This window comes from Oncorhynchus keta, unplaced genomic scaffold (assembly GCF_023373465.1).
Source record: "Oncorhynchus keta strain PuntledgeMale-10-30-2019 unplaced genomic scaffold, Oket_V2 Un_contig_3724_pilon_pilon, whole genome shotgun sequence".
Classification (NCBI taxonomy): Eukaryota; Metazoa; Chordata; class Actinopteri; order Salmoniformes; family Salmonidae; genus Oncorhynchus; species Oncorhynchus keta.
Window position 1 is genome coordinate 15797 of NW_026287396.1, and position 24390 is coordinate 40186.

Genomic DNA, 24390 nt, shown 5'->3' on the forward strand with positions numbered 1-24390 from the left:
CAGATTGTGTCATTTTGATGCTGTTCCTGCCCAGTTTATCAGATTGTCATTTTGATGCTGTTCCTGCCCAGTTTATCAGATTGTGTCATTTTGATGCTGTTCCTGCCCAGTTTAACAGATTGTCATTTTGATGCTGTTCCTGCCCAGTTTATCAGATTGTGTCATTTTGATGCTGTTCCTGCCCAGTTTATCAGATTGTCATTTTGATGCTGTTCCTGCCCAGTTTATCAGATTGTGTCATTTTGATGCTGTTCCTGCCCAGTTTATCAGATTGTCATTTTGATGCTGTTCCTGCCCAGTTTATCAGATTGTGTCATTTTGATGCTGTTCCTGCCCAGTTTATCAGATTGTGTCATTTTGATGCTGTTCCTGCCCAGTTTATCAGATTGTGTCATTTTGATGCTGTTCCTGCCCAGTTTATCAGATTGTCATTTTGATGCTGTTCCTGCCCAGTTTATCAGATTGTGTCATTTTGATGCTGTTCCTGCCCAGTTTAACAGATTGTCATTTTGATGCTGTTCCTGCCCAGTTTATCAGATTGTGTCATTTTGATGCTGTTCCTGCCCAGTTTATCAGATTGTCATTTTGATGCTGTTCCTGCCCAGTTTATCAGATTGTGTCATTTTGATGCTGTTCCTGCCCAGTTTATCAGATTGTCATTTTGATGCTGTTCCTGCCCAGTTTATCAGATTGTCATTTTGATGCTGTTCCTGCCCAGTTTATCAGATTGTGTCATTTTGATGCTGTTCCTGCCCAGTTTATCAGATTGTGTCATTTTGATGCTGTTCCTGCCCAGTTTATCAGATCGTGTCATTTTGATGCTGTTCCTGCCCAGTTTATCAGATTGTCATTTTGATGCTGTTCCTGCCCAGTTTAACAGATTGTGTCATTTTGATGCTGTTCCTGCCCAGTTTATCAGATTGTGTCATTTTGATGCTGTTCCTGCCCAGTTTATCAGATTGTGTCATTTTGATGCTGTTCCTGCCCAGTTTATCAGATTGTCATTTTGATGCTGTTCCTGCCCAGTTTATCAGATTGTGTCATTTTGATGCTGTTCCTGCCCAGTTTATCAGATTGTGTCATTTTGATGCTGTTCCTGCCCAGTTTAACAGATTGTCATTTTGATGCTGTTCCTGCCCAGTTTATCAGATTGTGTCATTTTGATGCTGTTCCTGCCCAGTTTATCAGATTGTCATTTTGATGCTGTTCCTGTCCCAGTTTATCAGATTGTCATTTTGATGCTGTTCCTGCCCAGTTTATCAGATTGTCATTTTGATGCTGTTCCTGCCCAGTTTATCAGATTGTGTCATTTTGATGCTGTTCCTGCCCAGTTTATCAGATTGTGTCATTTTGATGCTGTTCCTGCCCAGTTTATCAGATTGTGTCATTTTGATGCTGTTCCTGCCCAGTTTATCAGATTGTGTCATTTTGATGCTGTTCCTGCCCAGTTTATCAGATTGTCATTTTGATGCTGTTCCTGCCCAGTTTCACAGATTGTGTCATTTTGATGCTGTTCCTGCCCAGTTTATCAGATTGTGTCATTTTGATGCTGTTCCTGCCCAGTTTATCAGATTGTGTCATTTTGATGCTGTTCCTGCCCAGTTTATCAGATTGTCATTTTGATGCTGTTCCTGCCCAGTTTATCAGATTGTGTCATTTTGATGCTGTTCCTGCCCAGTTTATCAGATTTGTCATTTTGATGCTGTTCCTGCCCAGTTTATCAGATTGTCATTTTGATGCTGTTCCTGCCCAGTTTATCAGATTGTGTCATTTTGATGCTGTTCCTGTCCCAGTGTCATTTTATGCCCAGTTTATCAGATTGTCATTTTGATGCTGTTCCTGTTCATTTTGATGCTGCCCAGTTTATCAGATTGTGTCATTTTGATGCTGTTCCTGCCCAGTTTAACAGATTGTGTCATTTTGATGCTGTTCCTGCCCAGTTTATCAGATTGTGTCATTTTGATGCTGTTCCTGCCCAGTTTAACAGATTGTCATTTTGATGCTGTTCCTGCCCAGTTTATCAGATTGTGTCATTTTGATGCTGTTCCTGCCCAGTTTAACAGATTGTCATTTTGATGCTGTTCCTGCCCAGTTTAACAGATTGTCATTTTGATGCTGTTCCTGCCCAGTTTATCAGATTGTGTCATTTTGATGCTGTTCCTGCCCAGTTTATCAGATTGTCATTTTGATGCTGTTCCTGCCCAGTTTATCAGATTGTGTCATTTTGATGCTGTTCCTGCCCAGTTTATCAGATTGTCATTTTTATGCTGTTCCTGCCCAGTTTATCAGATTGTGTCATTTTGATGCTGTTCCTGCCCAGTTTATCAGATTGTCATTTTGATGCTGTTCCTGCCCAGTTTAACAGATTGTCATTTTGATGCTGTTCCTGCCCAGTTTATCAGATTGTGTCATTTTGATGCTGTTCCTGCCCAGTTTATCAGATTGTGTCATTTTGATGCTGTTCCTGCCCAGTTTATCAGATTGTGTCATTTTGATGCTGTTCCTGCCCAGTTGAACACCACTGTCAGATTTGTAGAGGTCTGAGGCCAATCACTTCAGTAAGACATTTTATTTGTCAGTGAGAAAATATTCAGAGATGTATGTTTTGTTGATTTGTTTTTGGGCTGCTGATCTGCTGATGGTTTCTAGTCGGTTATTTTAAACAGATTAATTGTTGAAATACGTAAAATCATGAATAAAGGGGAGATCCTTTAACGATGGAATATGTAAACACGTTATAAATGCACTGTTGTTTTTGGTGTCTTTGGAATTCCCAATAAATCTGTGTCCATTTAAATAGGAAATAAATATAAATATTCATTCTAAATCCATTTAAATAGGAAATAAATATAAATATTCATTCTAAATCCATTTAAATAGGAAATAAATATAAATATTCATTCTAAATCCATTTAAATTGGAAATAAATATAAATATACATTCTAAATCAATTTATATAGGAAATAAATATAAATATTCATTCTAAATCCATTTATGAAAGTTACATAGTTATTTTTTAACTTTATATTACTGCTGTTGTACATGTCTCTATTTTGCCTAATAAATTCCTTCTTTTAAAAAATAAAATAAATCCCTGTTTTGCTTCCCTGTGGTATTTTTATTGTGCTAAAGCACATATCTGATCTTCCATTGCATACTGTACTGAAACAGTCTGACAGACAGTTCAATCAGGAGAGACCAGTCTGTCTCCCTGTCGGTTCTCTGCTCTTTCAGCTTCAACTCTTCCATCTCAAAGACATTCCACTTCATCTTCCCGCCAGCCGTCCCTCCAGCACTCCTTCACAGCTAAACTCCTTCACGGCTAAACTCCTTCACGGCTAAACTCCTTCACAGCTAAACTCCTTCAAGGCTAAACTCCTTCACGGCTAAACTCCTTCACAGCTAAACTCCTTCACGGCTAAACTCCTTCACAGCTAAACTCCTTCAAAGCTAAACTCCTTCACGGCTAAACTCCTACACGGCTAAACTCCTTCACAGCTAAACTCCTTCACAGCTGCACAAATCCACTCTAGCAGAGCTCTGGTGTCCACTCTTCCACGATGACTACTGGATCTCTGGCTGCAGAACCTACTGATACTGTACTGCACAGTACCTCTCTCTCTCATCTCCCCGTCTCTGTCTGTCTCTGTCTCTGTGTGTGGCAGTTGAGACTGGGGACGAGGCTAGCCACCACATAGTCTCATCCACAGGCTCAACTGATACAGTACAGAGAGACAGCGCAGGCTAGTGGACGAGGCTAGCCACCACATAGTCTCATCCACAAGCTCAACTGATACAGTACAGAGAGACAGTGCAGGCTAGTGGACGAGGCTAGCCACCACATAGTCTCAACTGATACAGTACAGAGAGACAGCGCAGGCTAGTGGACGAGGCTAGCCACCACATAGTCTCATCCACAGGCTCAACTGATACAGTACAGAGAGACAGCGCAGGCTAGTGGACGAGGCTAGCCACCACATAGTCTCATCCACAGGCTCAACTGATACAGTACAGAGAGACAGCGCAGGCTAGTGGACGAGACTAGCTACTACAGGGCTAGCTCTGGTCCAGGGTGTTAGTGAACCTTCAGGAAGGCTCAGCGTTAGCAAGCCACACTAACACACCCTGGACCAGAGCTACTGCAGGGCCTGGTGCTGCTGTTTGTCAGCTCTAACACCCTGGACCAGAGCTACTGCAGGGCCCAGTGCTGCTGTTTGTCTGCTCTAACACCCTGGACCAGAGCTACTGCAGGGCCCAGTGCTGCTGTTTGTCAGCTCTAACACCCTGGACCAGAGCTACTGCAGGGCCCCGTGCTGCTGTTTGACAGCTCTAACACCCTGGACCAGAGCTACTGCAGGGCCCAGTGCTGCTGTTTGTCTGCTCTAACACCCTGGACTAGAGCTACTGCAGGGCCCAGTGCTGCTGTTTGTCAGCTCTAACACCCTGGACCAGAGCTACTACAGGGCCCAGTGCTGCTGTTTGTCTGCTCTAACACCCTGGACCAGAGCTACTACAGGGCCCAGTGCTGCTGTTTGACAGCTCTAACACCCTGGACCAGAGCTACTGCAGGGCCCAGTGCTGCTGTTTGACAGCTCTAACACCCTGGACCAGAGCTACTACAGGGCCCAGTGCTGCTGTTTGTCTGCTCTAACACCCTGACCAGAGCTACTGCAGGGCCCAGTGCTGCTGTTTGTCTGCTCTAACACCCTGGACTAGAGCTACTGCAGGGCCCAGTGCTGCTGTTTGTCTGCTCTAACACCCTGGACCAGAGCTACTGCAGGGCCCAGTGCTGCTGTTTGTCTGCTCTAACACCCTGGACTAGAGCTACTGTAGGGCCCAGTGCTGCTGTTTGTCTGCTCTAACACCCTGGACCAGAGCTACTGCAGGGCCCAGTGCTGCTGTTTGTCTGCTCTAACACCCTGGACCAGAGCTACTGCAGGGCCCGGTGCTGCTGTTTGACAGCTCTAACACCCTGGACCAGAGCTACTGCAGGGCCCCGTGCTGCTGTTTGTCAGCTCTAACACCCTGGACCAGAGCTACTGCAGGGCCCCGTGCTGCTGTTTGTCTGCTCTAACACCCTGGACCAGAGCTACTGCAGGGCCCGGTGCTGCTGTTTGACAGCTCTAACACCCTGGACCAGAGCTACTGCAGGGCCCCGTGCTGCTGTTTGTCTGCTCTAACACCCTGGACCAGAGCTACTGCAGGGCCCAGTGCTGCTGTTTGTCTGCTCTAACACCCTGGACCAGAGCTACTGCAGGGCCCAGTGCTGCTGTTTGTCAGCTCTAACACCCTGGACCAGAGCTACTGCAGGGCCCAGTGCTGCTGTTTGTCAGCTCTAACACCCTGGACCAGAGCTACTGCAGGGCCCAGTGCTGCTGTTTGTCAGCTCTAACACCCTGGACTAGAGCTACTGCAGGGCCCAGTGCTGCTGTTTGTCAGCTCTAACACCCTGGACCAGAGCTACTGCAGGGCCCAGTGCTGCTGTTTGTCTGCTCTAACACCCTGGACCAGAGCTACTGCAGGGCCCAGTGCTGCTGTTTGTCTGCTCTAACACCCTGGACCAGAGCTACTGCAGGGCCCAGTGCTGCTGTTTGTCTGCTCTAACACCCTGGACCAGAGCTACTGCAGGGCCCAGTGCTGCTGTTTGTCAGCTCTAACACCCTGGACCAGAGCTACTGCAGGGCCCGGTGCTGCTGTTTGTCAGCTCTAACACCCTGGACCAGAGCTACTGCAGGGCCCAGTGCTGCTGTTTGTCTGCTCTAACACCCTGGACCAGAGCTACTGCAGGGCCCAGTGCTGCTGTTTGTCTGCTCTAACAGGGGGGGGGCCTTACCTAAGATTAGCCACTTCTCCCCAAGTGTGCAACTTGTTTACTTCACTTTTACTTATTTTAAATGAATATAGGAAATACAGAAATACGTCCTCTGGCCTACAGTCCGTGGCTCCACCAATCAAATGCTTTTACGTTTGTGGGGAGTGGTGAAGTGCACACTTCAGGAGGAAGGAGAGATAATTGGGACGTAGCCAATGTCTAAGGTTACAGGCTCCTCCCAAAGCAAACACCTGATTGACTGACAACAGCTGAACACACCTGGATTAAACCCCACCCACAAGCACCTTTCTAGGAACTCACACCTGTCACCTGGTCTCTGAATACAGGAAGAGACACAGACTGACTAGCGACCGAAGCTCTGAGCACCTGGAAAGGAATAAGTGGGACAGGTAGGTTTAACTTGTTAACATCGTACTGAACATAGGTTGTAAATATTGCTTAGGAACAATGAAGCTTATTCTAATCAATCCTCCTTGTCAGGACGTCGGCTCTCTGTTCAGAACAGTATGTGAAACATCTTTTATATCATGGTTAGGACTCAACAGGTCAGGAAGTCACAACTTTATAGGTACTACACTGTTTGTTTTTAACTGGTAAAAGAGAGAAAACAGCGCTTTGAGGTAAAACAAACAGTTGTGATTGTAGTGAGAATAACAGCTGGAAGAGGTCATGCAGGTGTTGAGTGTTGTGTTGATTCCTTCATTATGGAACAGAATACTTGGTGTTACCTGTTCTACTGCATACCAGGGAATGTTACGCTCTCTGTCTCTCAAACACACAGACAGACACAGACAGACAGACAGACAGACAGACAGACAGACAGACAGACAGACAGACAGACAGACAGACAGACAGACAGACAGACAGACAGACAGACAGACAGACACACAGACAGACAGACAGACAGACAGACAGACAGAGACAGAGAGACACAGACAGACACAGACAGACACAGACAGACAGACAGACAGACAGACAGACAGACAGACAGACAGACAGACAGACAGACAGACAGACACACTTTTCTTTGAATGACACACATGATCACATAACTGACTTGGCCATGAGACACACACAGAAACATTAGGCGATCTCAGGTGAATCTGTGACCTGAAAGAGTTCCAATAGTGAAATATCCAAAGACAAGCCTTCACTGCTTGACAAAGAAACATGTTTGACCGTGGAGTTGATAACAATTCACTTCCTTTGAGAATCTCCACATCCTGTCTTTCGTCCAATCAGATCGGATTAGCTGGAATGTGACTTGAGCTCGCTGCGGTGATGTCAAGGACATGAGGTCATAGCTTTTATGTTGGGAGTCTGTTGGCTGCACCATGTCTCAATGGCTTTCTCTCAATACTGCAAATGGCACCCTATTTCCTTGATAGTGCACTACTTTTGACCCAGGGCCCCATAGGGAATAGGGTGCCATTTAGGATGCAGACTATATGGTCCTTCTGTAGCTCAGTTGGTAGAGCATGGCGCTTGTAACGCCAGGGTAGTGGGTTCGATTCCCGGGACCACCCATACGTAGAATGTATGCACACATGACTGTAAGTCGCTTTGGATAAAAGCGTCTGCTAAATGGCATATATTATTATTATTATTATTATATTTTGTTCAAATATTTTTTATTGAACACACACAAGAATGGTGTTTCGGTATAAAAGACAAGTGTACAATTCTTCTCTAAACATAAAAGAGCAGACAGGAACAACAAGACCCAGAGTTCTGGGTACAAAACAAATATTACAAAACACGACATACAGAACAAGGACAGGTAGAAAGAAAGAGGGTAGATGTCCCCACTTACTCCCCCTTTATCCCCCCTCTATTCCCCCTATCCCCCCTCCCAACTGCTCGGGTGGCGGGGCCAACACATGCTGCCCAAAGGTAGATTAAAATATTACAATTGAGAGTGCGTTAATAAGTACAAATTCACAGCGCCGACTCGTCCAATTAGGAGAGGAAAGGCTGCCAGACTTGATCAAATGTTGATAATTTATTGTTCAGAATATCTCTAATTCTTTCTAAGTGTACAGTGTTTGCTAATTCACTGAGCCATAATTTGGTAGAGGGCGCATCCCTCCTTTTCCAAAACAACAAGATTATTTTTTGTTTTGCAGAAATTAGACTAAGAGATGAGTTGTTTTTGTGGGTTGTGTTAATCCGTTTAGGGAATCAGACACTCCCAGGATTATCAGAAGCGGGTCTGGGTCTATTGAAGTCTCCAGAACTTCAGAGAGGATCCTAGATGCACACTATATTTAAGACAAAATAGTGTATGTTCCCTCTAGTCAGTGTCAACATCTTAACTTCAGTAGCCCTCCACTGTCCTTGGGTTTCAGAACCGATGAGTTTTATAAACCTCTGTCCTTCTTCAGCTTGTTAGTTATCAGCAAAATGGGAAAGAGGTCATTGAATGAATCAGTCTTTGTTCTTGTTCTTGTTCTTGTTATTGTTATTGTTATTGTTATTGTTATTGTTATTGTTCTTGTTATTGTTAGTGTTCTTGTTTTTGTTATTGTTTTTGTTATTGTTCTTGTTCTTGTTATTGTTAGTGTTATTGTTATTGTTATTGTTATTGTTATTGTTATTGTTATTGTTCTTGTTCTTGTTATTGTTATTGTTATTGTTATTGTTATTGTTATTGTTATTGTTATTGTTATTGTTATTGTTATTGTTATTGTTATTGTTCTTGTTCTTGTTATTGTTAGTGTTATTGTTTTTGTTATTGTTATTGTTCTTGTTATTGTTATTGTTATTGTTCTTGTTTTTGTTATTGTTATTGTTCTTGTTATTGTTATTGTTATTGTTATTGTTATTGTTATTGTTAGTGTTATTGTTATTGTTCTTGTTATTGTTATTGTTATTGTTATTGTTAGTGTTATTGTTATTGTTAGTGTTCTTGTTATTGTTATTGTTATTGTTATTGTTAGTGTTATTGTTATTGTTCTTGTTATTGTTCTTGTTATTGTTAGTGTTCTTGTTTTTGTTATTGTTATTGTTCTTGTTATTGTTCTTGTTATTGTTAGTGTTCTTGTTTTTGTTATTGTTTTTGTTATTGTTCTTGTTTTTGTTCTTGTTATTGTTAGTGTTATTGTTATTGTTATTGTTATTGTTAGTGTTAGTGTTAGTGTTATTGTTATTGTTATTGTTATTGTTATTGTTCTTGTTATTGTTATTGTTATTGTTATTGTTATTGTTAGTGTTATTGTTATTGTTAGTGTTATTGTTATTGTTATTGTTAGTGTTATTGTTATTGTTAGTGTTATTGTTAGTGTTAGTGTTATTGTTATTGTTCTTGTTATTGTTATTGTTAGTGTTATTGTTATTGTTAGTGTTATTGTTAGTGTTATTGTTATTGTTAGTGTTATTGTTATTGTTATTGTTAGTGTTATTGTTATTGTTCTTGTTATTGTTATTGTTATTGTTATTGTTCTTGTTCTTGTTATTGTTATTGTTCTTGTTATTGTTCTTGTTCTTGTTATTGTTCTTGTTCTTGTTATTGTTATTGTTATTGTTATTGTTATTGTTAGTGTTATTGTTCTTGTTCTTGTTATTGTTATTGTTATTGTTATTGTTCTTGTTAGTGTTATTGTTATTGTTATTGTTATTGTTAGTGTTATTGTTATTGTTATTGTTAGTGTTATTGTTCTTGTTCTTGTTATTGTTATTGTTATTGTTCTTGTTATTGTTATTGTTATTGTTATTGTTTTTGTTATTGTTCTTGTTTTTGTTATTGTTATTGTTATTGTTATTGTTAGTGTTAGTGTTAGTGTTATTGTTATTGTTATTGTTATTGTTATTGTTCTTGTTATTGTTAGTTCACCTTGGAAAGTTTGATTGTATTATATTCCTTGCTGAGAGAAAACAGTGCCTTAGGAAAGTATTTTTCGTTCTAAAATGAATTAAATAAATAAAAATCCTCAGCAATCTGCACACAATACCCCATAGTGACAAAGCAAAAACATTTTTTTCGATTTTTTTGGGGGGGGTGGGCAAATTTATAAAAATCTATGAACAGAAATACCTCCTTTACACATAACCTTTTGCTGTGAGACTCTAAATTGAGCTCAGGTGCATCCTGTTTCCATTGATCATCCTTGAGACGTTTCTACAACTTCATTGGAGTCCACCTGTGGTAAATTCAATTGATTGGACATGATTAGGAAAGGCACACACCTGTCTATATAAAGTCCCACAGTTGGCAGTGTATGTCAGAGCAAAAACCAATCCATGAGGTCGAAGGAATTGTCCGTAGAGCCCCGAGACAGGATTGTGTTGAGGCACAGATCTGGGGAAGGGTACCAAAACATGTCTGCAGGTCACCAAGAACACAGTGGCCTCCATCATTCTTAGATGGAAGAAGTTTGGAACCACCAAGACTCTTCCTAGAGCTGGCCGCCAGGCCAAACTGAGCAATCGAGGGAGAAGGGCCTTGGTCAGGGAGGCGACCAAGAATCCAATGGTCACTCTGACAGAGCTCCAGAGTTCCTCTGTGGAGATGGGAGAACCTTCCAGAAGGACAACCATCTCTGCAGCACTCCATAAATCAGGCCTTTTTGGCCAGATGGAAACCACTCCTCAGTAAAAGACACATGACAGCCCGCTTGGAGTTTGCCAAAAGGCACCTAAAGACTCACAGACCATGAGAAACAAGATTCTCTGGTCTGATGAAACCAAGATTTATCTCTTTGGCCTGCATGCCAAACGTCACGTCTGGAGGAAACCTGGCACCATCCCTACGGTGAAGCATGGTGGTGGCAGAATCCTGTTGTTGGGATGTTTTTCATCGTCAGGGACTGGGAGACTAGTCAGCATTGAGGCAAAGATGATCATAGCAAAGTACAGAGAGATCCTTGATGAAAACCTGCTTAAGAGCTCTCAGATCCTCAGACTGGGGCGACGGTTCACCTTCCAACAGGACAACGACCCAAAGCACACAGCCAAGGGAATGCATGAATGGCTTCGTGAAAAATGTCTGAATGTCTTTGAGTGGCCCAGCCAGAGCCCGGACTTGAACCCGATTGAATATCTCCGGAGAGACCTGAAAATAGCTGTGCAGCAACGCTCCCCATCCGACCTGACAGAGTTTGGGAGGATCTGCAGAGCAGAATGGGAGAAACTCTCCAAAAAGCAGGTGTGCCAAACTTGTAGTGTCATTACTAAGACTCAATGCTGTAATCGCTGGGGTCTGAATACCAATATTTCCGTTTTAAAAATTGTAATAAATTTGCAAAAATGTCTAAACCTGTTTTTGCTTTGCTTTTCATTATGGGGTATTGTGATGTCATTATGGGGTATTGTGATGTCATTATGGGGTACGGTGATGTCATTATGGGGTATTGTGATGTCATTATGGGGTATTGTGTGTGTAGATTGAGGGAGGGGGGACGGGACAATTTAATACATTTTAGAACAAGACTGTAACATACCAAAATGTGGAAAAAGTCAAGGGGTCTGAATACTTTCTGAAGGCAGTGTAACCCAACTTTCACTGACTAGTTGATTCAGTTGAACCTTGAAGCGAGTGAATAATGTGGCTTTTAACGCACGTTCTCCTTCCATTGGGAAAAAAATGAATGGGGGAAACCTTCAATAACTGTACCAGGGAACTCTGTCTGGCCAATCAAATGGAAGTATTATACGTGACAAGAACATGAAGGTGTTCAGAGAGACCTGACATTACATTTCATCTGTATATTGATATGTAATGGGGTGCATCTTTGGTTTTTAGAAGTGAGGGGACGACAATGATAAAACTGGGGGGGTGGCATGATATATATTTTCCAAACAGTCTACGCGACCGCTCGGAGACATCCGCATGGTCCTAAAGCACACCGTTGCCTCGCTTTTGTATCACATTACAATAGTAATGGGGGGAGATAAAAATGCAATTTCAGAATGTGTTGTGGGGGAGGGGGGCATGCCCCCAGTGAAAGTTGCTTCCCTGTTAATTAATGACAGACGGTACACTACAGGTTTCTGTTACTGCAAAGTGTTTCATGCTCAGTCTCGTAGTATATTGCACTTGGACCTTTTAGAAAAAGGGGAATTGGAAAGGGTGGAGTGATGAATTAGAGGGAAAAGAGGGGCATGGCAAGGATGAATTGATTGATTTCTATGGTGTTCTTCCAGGGCATGACATCTACCATCTCTACCATCAGCCTCGTCTCCGAGAGGCACTTCCTGTGCCCGCTGTGTAAGGACATCTTCAGCAGTCCCGTGACTACTCCGTGTGGCCACAGTTTCTGTCAGGACTGCCTGTGTGGGTACGTCCCCTCTTTATCTTACGATTATAAAAAATGGAGGTCGGGGGTGTCTATCGTTTCTTGAACTTTATTGAAAGCATTGCAGAGGATCTATACATTGTTGTTCACTAGCTCTGAAGCTCAAATAGTGCATGAGTAGAACATGGACTGGAGTACTGAGAGCAACATCAGAATAATAAAAACATGGACTGGGCTCATTACAGGTACTGGACCCGGCACCGTTCAGACTACTGTCCCCTCTGCAAGAGATTGTTCCATTCCAGGCCAGACCTTAGTGTCAACCGCATCCTGGCTGACGTCTGTGAAAACTACAGGAAGACACGGCCTGAGAGCCCTGAGGAGAGCCACGACACGGTACTCTACTGACCTTAGTGCAACATATTGTGACATTAAGAGGTTCAAGACGCTACGGTGTACCTGTAATAGATACCTTGGTGTCATGATACCTTGGTGTAATCCTCTTGGTGTCATGATACCTTGGTGTAATCCTCTTGGTATCATGATACCTTGGTGTAATCCTCTTGGTGTTATGATACCTTGGTGTAATCCTCTTGGTGTTATGATACCTTGGTGTAATCCTCTTGGTGTCATGATACCTTGGTGTAATCCTCTTGGTGTTATGATACCTTGGTGTAATCCTCTTGGTGTCATGATACCTTGGTGTAATCCTCTTGATGTCATGATACCTTGGTGTAATCCTCTTGATGTCATGATACCTTGGTGTAATCCTCTTGGTGTTATGATACCTTGGTGTCATCCTCTTGGTGTCATGATACCTTGGTGTAATCCTCTTGATGTCATGATACCTTGGTGTAATCCTCTTGGTGTTATGATACCTTGGTGTCATCCTCTTGGCATCATGATACCTTGGTGTAATCCTCTTGATGTCACGATACCTTGGTGTAATCCTCTTGGCATCATGATACCTTGGTGTAATCCTCTTGGTGTTATGATACCTTGGTGTAATCCTCTTGGTGTTATGATACCTTGGTGTAATCCTCTTGGTGTCATGATACCTTGGTGTAATCCTCTTGGTATCATGATACCTTGGTGTAATCCTCTTGGTGTTATGATACCTTGGTGTAATCCTCTTGGTGTTATGATACCTTGGTGTAATCCTCTTGATGTCATGATACCTTGGTGTAATCCTCTTGATGTCATGATACCTTGGTGTAATCCTCTTGATGTCATGATACCTTGGTGTAATCCTCTTGGTGTTATGATACCTTGGTGTCATCCTCTTGGTGTCATGATACCTTGGTGTAATCCTCTTGATGTTATGATACCTTGGTGTAATCCTCTTGGTGTCATGATACATTGGTTTAATCCTCTTGATGTTATGATACCTTGGTGTAATCCTCTTGGCGTCATGATACCTTGGTGTAATCCTCTTGGTGTTATGATACCTTGGTGTAATCCTCTTGGTGTCATGATACCTTGGTGTAATCCTCTTGGTGTTATGATACCTTGGTGTAATCCTCTTGGTGTCATGATACCTTGGTGTAATCCTCTTGGTGTTATGATACCTTGGTGTAATCCTCTTGGTGTCATGATACCTTGGTGTAATCCTCTTGGTGTCATGATACCTTGGTGTAATCCTCTTGGTGTTATGATACCTTGGTGTAATCCTCTTGGTGTCATGATACCTTGGTGTAATCCTCTTGGTGTTATGATACCTTGGTGTAATCCTCTTGATGTCATGATACCTTGGTGTAATCCTCTTGGTGTTATGATACCTTGGTGTAATCCTCTTGATGTTATGATACCTTGGTGTAATCCTCTTGATGTCATGATACCTTGGTGTAATCCTCTTGGCATCATGATACCTTGGTGTAATCCTCTTGGTGTTATGATACCTTGGTGTAATCCTCTTGGCGTCCTGTAATCCTCTTCTGCAGCCGCAGGTTGTAGACATTGACCAGATGATCCAGGAGCGATTGAAGAAAGTTGATAGACTCAGACACTCCCTGCAGCTCCTCAAAGTGAGTCCCGATCCCAAATGGGCCCCTAGCTCCTACACCAGGGCTCTCCAAGCCTGTTCCTGGAGAGCTACCTAACTCCAACTCCAGTTATAACTAACCTGATTCAGTTTATCAACCAGCTAATTATTAGAATCAGGTGCGCTAGATTAGGGTTGTAGTGAAAACCTACAGGATGGTATCTCTCCAGGTACATGGTTAGAGAGGCCCTACAGGATGGTATCTCTCCAGGTACAGGGTTAGAGAGGTCCTACAGGATGGTATCTCTCCAGGTACAGGGTTAGAGAGGTCCTACAGGATGGTATCTCTCCAGGCACAGGGTTAGAGAGGCCCTACAAGATGGTATCTCTCCAGGTACAGGGTTAGAGAGGTCCTACAGGATGGTATCTCTCCAGGTACAGGGTTAGAGATAGAGAGGTCCTACAGGATGGTATCTCTACAGGTACAGGGTTAGAGAGGTCCTACACCCTACGCCCTAATGTAGATCTAGATGAGTTAGACAAATCCACCACCCTTACCACATACATGTTTTGTCCAATCACATCTTATCATCTTAAAGTGATGTGAGATACAGACATGTATTTTATCCAATCAGAAATGATGTCTGAGATATTGACCGTCTCTTATAATATAATAATATAATAATAATAATAATAATAATATAATAATATATAATAATATATTAATATAATAATATAATAATAATAATAATATAATAATATATTAGAACTCGTCTGAGATATTGACATGTCTTTTGTCCAATCAGAACTGATGTCTGAGATATTGACCGTCTCTTGTCCAATTAAAACTCGTCTGAGATACAGACATGTCTTTTGTCCAATCAGAACTCGTGTGTGAGGGAGGTGCGTGAGAGCCAGAAGGTGTTCTCTGCCCTTGTCAGTTCCATGGAGAAGAGCCACAAGGCCGTGGTGGCAGCCATTGAGGAGAGACAGGGGGAGGAGGAGGTCTGTAATGTACACTAATACTCTGATTTATTTATGAACGTATAAACTTAGAATAACAATAATAACGGATTGGATTTATTGAGCTCCTTTCTCGTGAATGAGTTACACAAAGGGCTTTGCATAGTAAGGGGAAAACTCACCTCGTCCACCACCTATTGACAGAATACAATGTGATTGTCAATATACCGAATGTAACAATGTTTGTGTTTCTTTAGAGGATTGTTGAGAAGCTGGTGAAGGAGCTGGAACAGGAGATTCTACAGCTGAGGAATGGAGACACTGACCTGGGGCCTTGTCATTCTCAGCAGAGCCATGATGAGCTCTGTGGGGGTGGTGGTCAGAAGAGTGTTGCAGTGGTAAGCATGGCGTAGGGTGAAGTCGCCCCTCGACGCTAGTTTTGAGCCAGTTTAGCATTTTCTCCATTAATGGTTAAGGTTTAGATTGAGGGAAAGGAAGCAGATCCTCGATCTGTACCAAGGGGAAACGTCACCCCAGAGCGGTAATCATATACTTAAGCAATAAGGCCAGAGGGGGTGTGGCATATAATCAATATACCAGAGCCAAGGGCTGTTCTTATGCACGACGCAACGCAGAGTACGGACTGGATACACACCTTAAAACTGGTTACCAACGTCATTAGAACAGTAAAAATACATGTTCTTTCATACCCGTGGTATACCACGACATCCAGCCAATCAGCATTCAGGACTCGAACCACCCAGTTTATAATGTCTGATATACCTCGGATTTCAGCCAATCAGAATCGCAGGACCCAAACCACCCGGTTTATAATGTAGATTAGGACACAGTAGGTCTACATGTTGATCTTTGCTTCATCATGTCTTCATTTCCATTAACAGAAACAGAGTTTCTTAATTATCATGACCACAGAAGAAAAGGCTTGAACCCTTAAATTAGTCCCCCAACCACTTATATTTCATCTTAAAGTATAACCGTGTTTGTTTGTTTGTCCTCTATGTACGTCGCAGAGCACCACTTCCACCACGGGCTACTCTGAGAGGAGGGACTGGTCCAAGGTTTCCATGGAGACGGACCCCTGTATGGGCGTGACCAGGAGAGCAGTGTCAGACCTGATGGACGTGCTTAAAGGAGAGCTCTGTAGACTCTCTAAAGCTGGTGAGTATTTACACTACAGATACGATCATATCATACTGGATCCATCTCTTACAGTTCTACATCCACCCTCAACACTTTAGTAGACCACATGTTTTGTGTTGATTAGACATCTGTCAGGATCTGATAAATGATTACTGTATTATTCTACTGCATATCTTTAGGGTGAGTGAAATGTCACATCTGTTAGTCTGGGAAGGATTCTTATGGAGCTGTTATCTTTAGGGTGAGTGAAATGTCAGATCTGTTAGTCTGGGAAGGATTCTTACTGGAGCTGTTATCTTTAGGGTGAGTGAAATGTCAGATCTGTTAGTCTGGGAAGGATTCTTATGGAACTGTTATCTTTAGGGTGAGTGAAATGTCAGATCTGTTAGTCTGGGAAGGATTCTTATGGAACTGTTATCTTTAGGGTGAGTGAAATGTCAGATCTGTTTGTCTGGGAAGGATTCTTATGGAACTGTTATCTTTAGGGTGAGTGAAATGTCACATCTGTTAGTCTGGGAAGGATTCTTATGGAGCTGTTATCTTTAGGGTGAGTGAAATGTCAGATCTGTTAGTCTGGGAAGGATTCTTATGGAACTGTTATCTTTAGGGTGAGTGAAATGTCAGATCTGTTAGTCTGGGAAGGATTCTTATGGAACTGTTATCTTTAGGGTGAGTGAAATGTCAGATCTGTTAGTCTGGGAAGGATTCTTATGGAGCTGTTATCTTTAGGGTGAGTGAAATGTCAGATCTGTTTGTCTGGGAAGGATTCTTACTGGAGCTGTTATCTTTAGGGTGAGTGAAATGTCAGATCTGTTAGTCTGGGAAGGATTCTTATGGAGCTGTTATCTTTAGGGTGAGTGAAATGTCAGATCAGTTAGTCTGGGAAGGATTCTTATGGAACTGTTATCTTTAGGGTGAGTGAAATGTCAGATCTGTTTGTCTGGGAAGGATTCTTATGGAGCTGTTATCTTTAGGGTGAGTGAAATGTCAGATCTGTTTGTCTGGGAAGGATTCTTACTGGAGCTGTTATCTTTAGGGTGAGTGAAATGTCAGATCTGTTAGTCTGGGAAGGATTCTTATGGAGCTGTTATCTTTAGGGTGAGTGAAATGTCAGATCTGTTAGTCTGGGAAGGATTCTTACTGGAACTGTTATCTTTAGGGTGAGTGAAATGTCAGATCTGTTAGTCTGGGAAGGATTCTTACTGGAACTGTTATCTTTAGGGTGAGTGAAATGTCAGATCTGTTTGTCTGGGAAGGATTCTTACTGGAGCTGTTATCTTTTGCAGAGCTGAAGAAAATACAGAAATACACAGGTATGTCTCCACCTGCCCAAAGAGTTAGATACGCCATAATATCTATTTTTTTGTTGTTCTTAAAGGACCAGTGCAGTCAAAATTCAGTTTTTCTGTGTTTTATATCATATTGTACAACAGCTGATGAAACTAAAACTGTAAAAGTTTGGGAAAGTGTTATTTCCTGATTGTATTTTCAACCAAAAACTATCTCAATCAGCTGGTGTGCGTGGGCGGAAGTTTAGGCTTTCCATTGTGACATCACAATGTGGTAAATTGGTTAATAGACTAATAACAAAGAGAGTTCCAAACCTCTCTGCCAATAAAGGCTAGTCTTCAGTTTTCCCCTCCCCCCTCAGACCACTCCCAGACTGCCAAAATCTTGCTTGAGAAATACTTTTCAAATTTTTGCCCATTTTAATGGACATCTATTAGAGTAAGGTACTTAATTATTACTCAGAAAACAATTTGATATTGAATTAGGAATGGCGGCGTTAGGCCTTCCAAGTACTTGTTTTACCAAGGTGAGTTTTCTGTTGCCATGGCACTTATATGTTTCTCTCTCCTTCCTCTACCCTAGTAGACATCTCCCTGAGTCCCAAGACGGCCCACGCCTTCCTCTCGGTCTCAGACGACCGGAAACAGGTGCGACACACAGACAAACGCCAGGAGGTCCCAGACAACCCCAAGAGGTTTGACCGCGTGGCCAACGTCCTGGGAAGAGAGTCCTTCAGCAGCGGCAGGTACTGTAATGTCCCTCTTTATACTGTTTGCCTATATAATATAATTCTATATTTATATATCTATATTATCATAAAGATCTATGATCATATATGTATGGTTCTTAGAACAGATGTCAGACCGTCTGATATAGTTTGTTTGTTGAACTTTACTGAAACTATTCATGGAAACTATTCACTCATGTCTCTTTACCTTAACTAGTGCTGTAGTAAAACATGGACTGGATTTCAATACTAAGTTCATCAGTTATAATGATTAAAACCTGGACTGGACTTTAATACAAAGTTCATCAGTTATAATGATGAAAACCTGGACTGGACTTTCATACAAAGTTCATCAGTTATAATGATGAAAACATGGACTGGACTTTAATACTAAGTTCATCAGTTATAATGATGAAAACCTGGACTGGACTTTAATACAAAGTTCATCAGTTATAATGATGAAAACATGGACTGGACTTTCATACTAAGTTCATCAGTTGTAATGACAAACATTGACTCCATTCCAGGTACTACTGGACTAATGTTGACTCCATTCCAGGTACTAATGTTGACTCCATTCCAGGTACTACTGGACTAATGTTGACTCCATTCCAGGTACTAATGTTGACTCCATTCCAGATACTAATGTTGACTCCATTCCAGGTACTACTGGACTAATGTTGACTCCATTCCAGATACTAATGTTGACTCCATTCCAGGTACTAATGTTGACTCCATTCCAGGTACTAATGTTGACTCCATTCCAGGTACTACTGGACTAATGTTGACTCCATTCCAGGGACTAATGTTGACTCCATTCCAGGTACTAATGTTGACTCCATTCCAGGTACTAATGTTGACTCCATTCTAGGAACTAATGTTGACTCCATTCCAGGTACTAATGTTGACTCCATTCCAGATACTAATGTTGACTCCATTCCAGGTACTAATGTTGACTCCATTCCAGGTACTAATGTTGACTCCATTCCAGGTACTAATGTTGACTCCATTCCAGGGACTAATGTTGACTCCATTCCAGGTACTAATGTTGACTCCATTCCAGGTACTAATGTTGACTCCATTCTAGGAACTAATGTTGACTCCATTCCAGGTACTAATTTTTTTTATTTATTTTCTTATTTTTTTTACCTTTATTTAACCAGGCAAGTCAGTTAAGAACATATTCTTATTTTCAATGACGGCCTGGGAACAGTGGGTTAACTGCCTGTTCAGGGGCAGAACGACAGATTTGTACCTTGTCAGCTCGGGGGTTTGAACTCACAACCTTCCAGTTACTAGTCCAACGCTCTAACCACTAGGCTACGCTGCCGCCCCGTTATACTAATGTTGACTAATGTTGACTCCATTCCAGGTACTAATGTTGACTCCATTCCAGGTACTAATGTTGACTCCATTCCAGGTACTAATGTTGACTCCATTCCAGGTACTAATGTTGACTCCATTCCAGGTACTAATGTTGACTCCATTCCAGATACTAATGTTGACTCCATTCAAGATACTAATGTTGACTCCATTCCAGGTACTAATGTTGACTCCATTCCAGGTACTAATGTTGACTCCATTCCAGGTACTAATGTTGACTCCATTCCAGGTACTACTGGACTAATGTTGACTCCATTCCAGATACTAATGTTGACTCCATTCCAGATACTAATGTTGACTCCATTCCAGGTACTAATGTTGACTCCATTCCAGGTACTAATGTTGACTCCATTCCAGGTACTAATGTTGACTCCATTCCAGATACTAATGTTGACTCCATTCAAGATACTAATGTTGACTCCATTCCAGGTACTACTGGACTAATGTTGACTCCATTCCAGGTACTAATGTTGACTCCATTCCAGGTACTAATGTTGACTACATTCCAGGTACTACTGGACTAATGTTGACTCCATTCCAGATACTAATGTTGACTCCATTCCAGATACTAATGTTGACTCCATTCCAGATACTAATGTTGACTCCATTCCAGATACTACTGGACTAATGTTGACTCCATTCCAGGTACTAATGTTGACTCCATTACAGATACTAATGTTGACTCCATTCCAGATACTAATGTTGACTCCATTCCAGATACTAATGTTGACTCCATTCCAGGTACTAATGTTGACTCCATTCCAGGTACTACTGGACTAATGTTGACTCCATTCCAGGTACTACTGGACTAATGTTGACTCCATTCCAGATACTAATGTTGACTCCATTCCAGATACTAATGTTGACTCCATTCCAGGTACTAATGTTGACTCCATTCCAGGTACTAATGTTGACTCCATTCCAGATACTAATGTTGACTCCATTCCAGGTACTACTGGACTAATGTTGACTCCATTCCAGGTACTAATGTTGACTCCATTCCAGGTACTACTGGACTAATGTTGACTCCATTCCAGATACTAATGTTGACTCCATTCCAGATACTAATGTTGACTCCATTCCAGGTACTAATGTTGACTCCATTCCAGGTACTAATGTTGACTCCATTCCAGGTACTAATGTTGACTCCATTCCAGGTACTACTGGACTAATGTTGACTCCATTCCAGATACTAATGTTGACTCCATTCCAGGTACTAATGTTGACTCCATTCCAGGTACTACTGGACTAATGTTGACTCCATTCCAGATACTAATGTTGACTCCATTCCAGGTACTAATGTTGACTCCATTCCAGATACTAATGTTGACTCCATTCCAGGTACTAATGTTGACTCCATTCCAGGTACTAATGTTGACTCCATTCCAGGTACTAATGTTGACTCCATTCCAGGTACTACTAGACTAATGTTGACTCCATTCCAGGTACTAATGTTGACTCCATTCCAGGTACTAATGTTGACTCCATTCCAGGTACTACTGGACTAATGTTGACTCCATTCCAGATACTAATGTTGACTCCATTCGAGATACTAATGTTGACTCCATTCCAGATACTAATGTTGACTCCATTCCAGGTACTAATGTTGACTCCATTCCAGATACTAATGTTGACTCCATTCCAGGTACTAATGTTGACTCCATTCCAGATATTAATGTTGACTCCATTCCAGGTACTAATGTTGACTCCATTCCAGGTACTAATGTTGACTCCATTCCAGGTACTAATGTTGACTCCATTCCAGATACTAATGTTGACTCCATTCCAGGTACTAATGTTGACTCCATTCCAGGTACTAATGTTGACTCCATTCCAGGTACTAATGTTGACTCCATTCCAGGTACTAATGTTGACTCCATTCCAGGTACTAATGTTGACTCCATTCCAGATACTAATGTTGACTCCATTCCAGGTACTAATGTTGACTCCATTCCAGGTACTAATGTTGACTCCATTCCAGGTACTAATGTTGACTCCATTCCAGGTACTAATGTTGACTCCATTCCAGGTACTAATGTTGACTCCATTCCAGGTACTAATGTTGACTCCATTCCAGATACTAATGTTGACTCCATTCCAGATACTAATGTTGACTCCATTCCAGATACTAATGTTGACTCCATTCCAGATACTAATGTTGACTCCATTCAAGATACTAATGTTGACTCCATTCCAGGTACTACTGGACTAATGTTGACTCCATTCCAAGTACTAATGTTGACTCCATTCCAGGTACTAATGTTGACTACATTCCAGGTACTACTGGACTAATGTTGACTCCATTCCAGATACTAATGTTGACTCCATTCCAGATACTAATGTTGACTCCATTCCAGATACTAATGTTGACTCCATTCCAGATACTACTGGACTAATGTTGACTCCATTCCAGGTACTAATGTTGACTCCATTACAGATACTAATGTTGACTCCATTCCAGATACTAATGTTGACTCCATTCCAGATACTAATGTTGACTCCATTCCAGGTACTAATGTTGACTCCATTCCAGGTACTACTGGACTAATGTTGACTCCATTCCAGGTACTACAGTTGGACTAATGTTGACTCCATTCCAGATACTAATGTTGACTCCATTCCAGATACTAATGTTGACTCCATTCCAGGTACTAATGTTGACTCCATTCCAGGTACTAATGTTGACTCCATTCCAGATACTAATGTTGACTCCATTCCAGGTACTACTGGACTAATGTTGACTCCATTCCAGGTACTAATGTTGACTCCATTCCAGGTACTACTGGACTAATGTTGACTCCATTCCAGATACTAATGTTGACTCCATTCCAGATACTAATGTTGACTCCATTCCAGGTACTAATGTTGACTCCATTCCAGGTACTAATGTTGACTCCATTCCAGGTACTAATGTTGACTCCATTCCAGGTACTACTAGACTAATGTTGACTCCATTCCAGGTACTAATGTTGACTCCATTCCAGGTACTAATGTTGACTCCATTCCAGGTACTACTGGACTAATGTTGACTCCATTCCAGATACTAATGTTGACTCCATTCCAGATACTAATGTTGACTCCATTCCAGATACTAATGTTGACTCCATTCCAGGTACTAATGTTGACTCCATTCCAGGTACTAATGTTGACTCCATTCCAGGTACTAATGTTGACTCCATTCCAGGTACTAATGTTGACTCCATTCCAGGTACTAATGTTGACTCCATTCCAGGTACTAATGTTGACTCCATTCCAGATACTAATGTTGACTCCATTCCAGGTACTAATGTTGACTCCATTCCAGGTACTAATGTTGACTCCATTCCAGGTACTAATGTTGACTCCATTCCAGGTACTAATGTTGACTCCATTCCAGGTACTAATGTTGACTCCATTCCAGGTACTAATGTTGACTCCATTCCAGATACTAATGTTGACTCCATTCCAGATACTAATGTTGACTCCATTCCAGATACTAATGTTGACTCCATTCCAGGTACTACTGGGAGGTGGAGGTGGGAGAGAAGATAGAGTGGAACCTGGGCGTGGCCAGACAGTCCATCAACAGGAAGGGGAAGTTTACAGTCAGCCCAGCCAATGGCTTCTGGACACTGAGCCTAAAGAGTGGGGGTCAATACGTAGCTAACACCTCCCCCACTGTCACCCCCGTGGGCCTGGAGCAGAAGCCCAGGAAGGTGGGGGTGTTTCTGGACTACGTGGAGGGCCGAGTGTCCTTCTACTGCGCGGAGACTGGGGTTCACATCCATACGTTTACAGATGGCTTCACTGATAGACTACATCCACTCTTTAGTCCTGGGAGGCAACATGGGGGCAGGAATATCGCTCCTCTGACTATTAGTACTAGCTTCTGTAGCATCTGAGCCCCCTGACTTAACCCCCACGCCTGGAATAGTAATTTATTCATGTCATTATGTAGCCTAATGTGGAATAAGGCTCACTCGGTCCCTCTCACGTCTGCATTTTCAGTTGGATAAACCGACTTCTTTCCTAATATTGAGTTTATGCAGTGTCTGTGTTATCAGGCAATGAGCTGGGTAATCAATAGTAATGCTATAATTTATTTTAATTATAATTTATGACAGTATATATGAACCCTCAAATGTATATTTTTTTACAAAGTGTTGACTTTAAAAAAATTCTGTGCATCATTAAAAAATCTGTAAATTATTCACATACATTCTAGTTCTAGAATGACTGAGTCATTTCATAAACTGATGCCGCAGGCCCTAACTGTTTCTTTGATAACAAGAAACCTTGACCATTCATGTATCAACCTTGTCCAGTCATGCTACCTAGCTAACAGCGGGCTAACAGCTGGCCAACAGCAGGCTAACAGCGGGCTAACAGCGGGCTAACAGCTGGACAACAGCTGGCTAACAGCGGGCTAACAGCGGGCCAACAGCGGGCCAACAGCTGGCTAGATACTCCAGGTGATGTGCTTGAAAGGTAGGATCGATCATCTCTTTTCCTGGTCCCCTGTGACTGTCTGGTGCCCCTAAGGTCCAATGCAGACATTTTGATTTCAATGTCAAATCATTTCTGGGTAACAATGAAGTGCCTAACTGTGATTGTTTTCAATTTAAATGGTCAAAGAGAAAAAAATTAGCTTCTTAAAAAAATTAGCAATTTCTCAAACAAGAATTTTGCTAGGACTGTCTGGGAGTGGTCTGAGTAGGGGAGGGGCAAACTGAAAACTAGCTGTTATTGGCAGAGAGGTTTGGAAAGCTCTTTCTTATTGGTCTACTACCAATTTACGAGCTGGTGATGTCACCAGGCAGGCCAAAACTCCATCCCACCA

General features: G+C 42.0%; 1 protein-coding gene and 2 long non-coding RNA genes across 23 annotated transcripts; 1 reads left to right on the plus strand and 2 right to left on the minus strand.

The window, feature by feature from the left end:
• The first annotated feature begins 6071 nt into the window (after window positions 1–6071).
• On the plus strand, window positions 6072–23759 carry LOC118380244 (E3 ubiquitin-protein ligase TRIM11-like). 20 transcript variants are annotated; one of them, XR_008116885.1, is made up of 13 exons: window positions 6072–6222; window positions 11975–12108; window positions 12312–12462; window positions 14007–14090; window positions 14933–15052; window positions 15268–15408; window positions 16042–16189; window positions 17458–17484; window positions 18044–18803; window positions 19036–19083; window positions 20985–21016; window positions 22292–22323; window positions 22476–23759. XR_008116885.1 is itself a non-coding variant. In XM_052508571.1 (9 exons), the coding sequence occupies exons 2-9, from the start codon at window positions 11978–11980 to the stop codon at window positions 18159–18161; spliced, it is 921 nt and encodes a 306-aa protein (XP_052364531.1). In that variant the 5' UTR covers window positions 6072–6222; window positions 11975–11977; the 3' UTR covers window positions 18162–18231. The 20 variants fall into 20 exon arrangements, 9 of the variants coding, with proteins under 9 accessions (XP_052364531.1, XP_052364532.1, XP_052364533.1 ...); XR_008116884.1 differs by having other exon boundaries at window positions 22292–23759; XR_008116880.1 differs by lacking the exons at window positions 19036–19083; window positions 22292–22323 and adding an exon at window positions 21385–21624 and having other exon boundaries at window positions 19705–21216; window positions 23020–23759.
• Window positions 12469–13902, minus strand: LOC127924136 (uncharacterized). 2 transcript variants are annotated; one of them, XR_008116890.1, is made up of 3 exons: window positions 13335–13902; window positions 12855–12884; window positions 12469–12824 (listed from the first exon to the last, which is right to left on the minus strand). It is a non-coding gene; the product is annotated as an uncharacterized LOC127924136 (long non-coding RNA). The 2 variants fall into 2 exon arrangements; XR_008116891.1 differs by having other exon boundaries at window positions 12548–12584; window positions 12645–12884.
• On the minus strand, window positions 16327–17513 carry LOC127924137 (uncharacterized). Its single transcript, XR_008116892.1, has 3 exons — window positions 17375–17513; window positions 17190–17311; window positions 16327–16454 (listed from the first exon to the last, which is right to left on the minus strand). It is a non-coding gene; the product is annotated as an uncharacterized LOC127924137 (long non-coding RNA).
• Window positions 23760–24390: the final 631 nt, after the last annotated feature.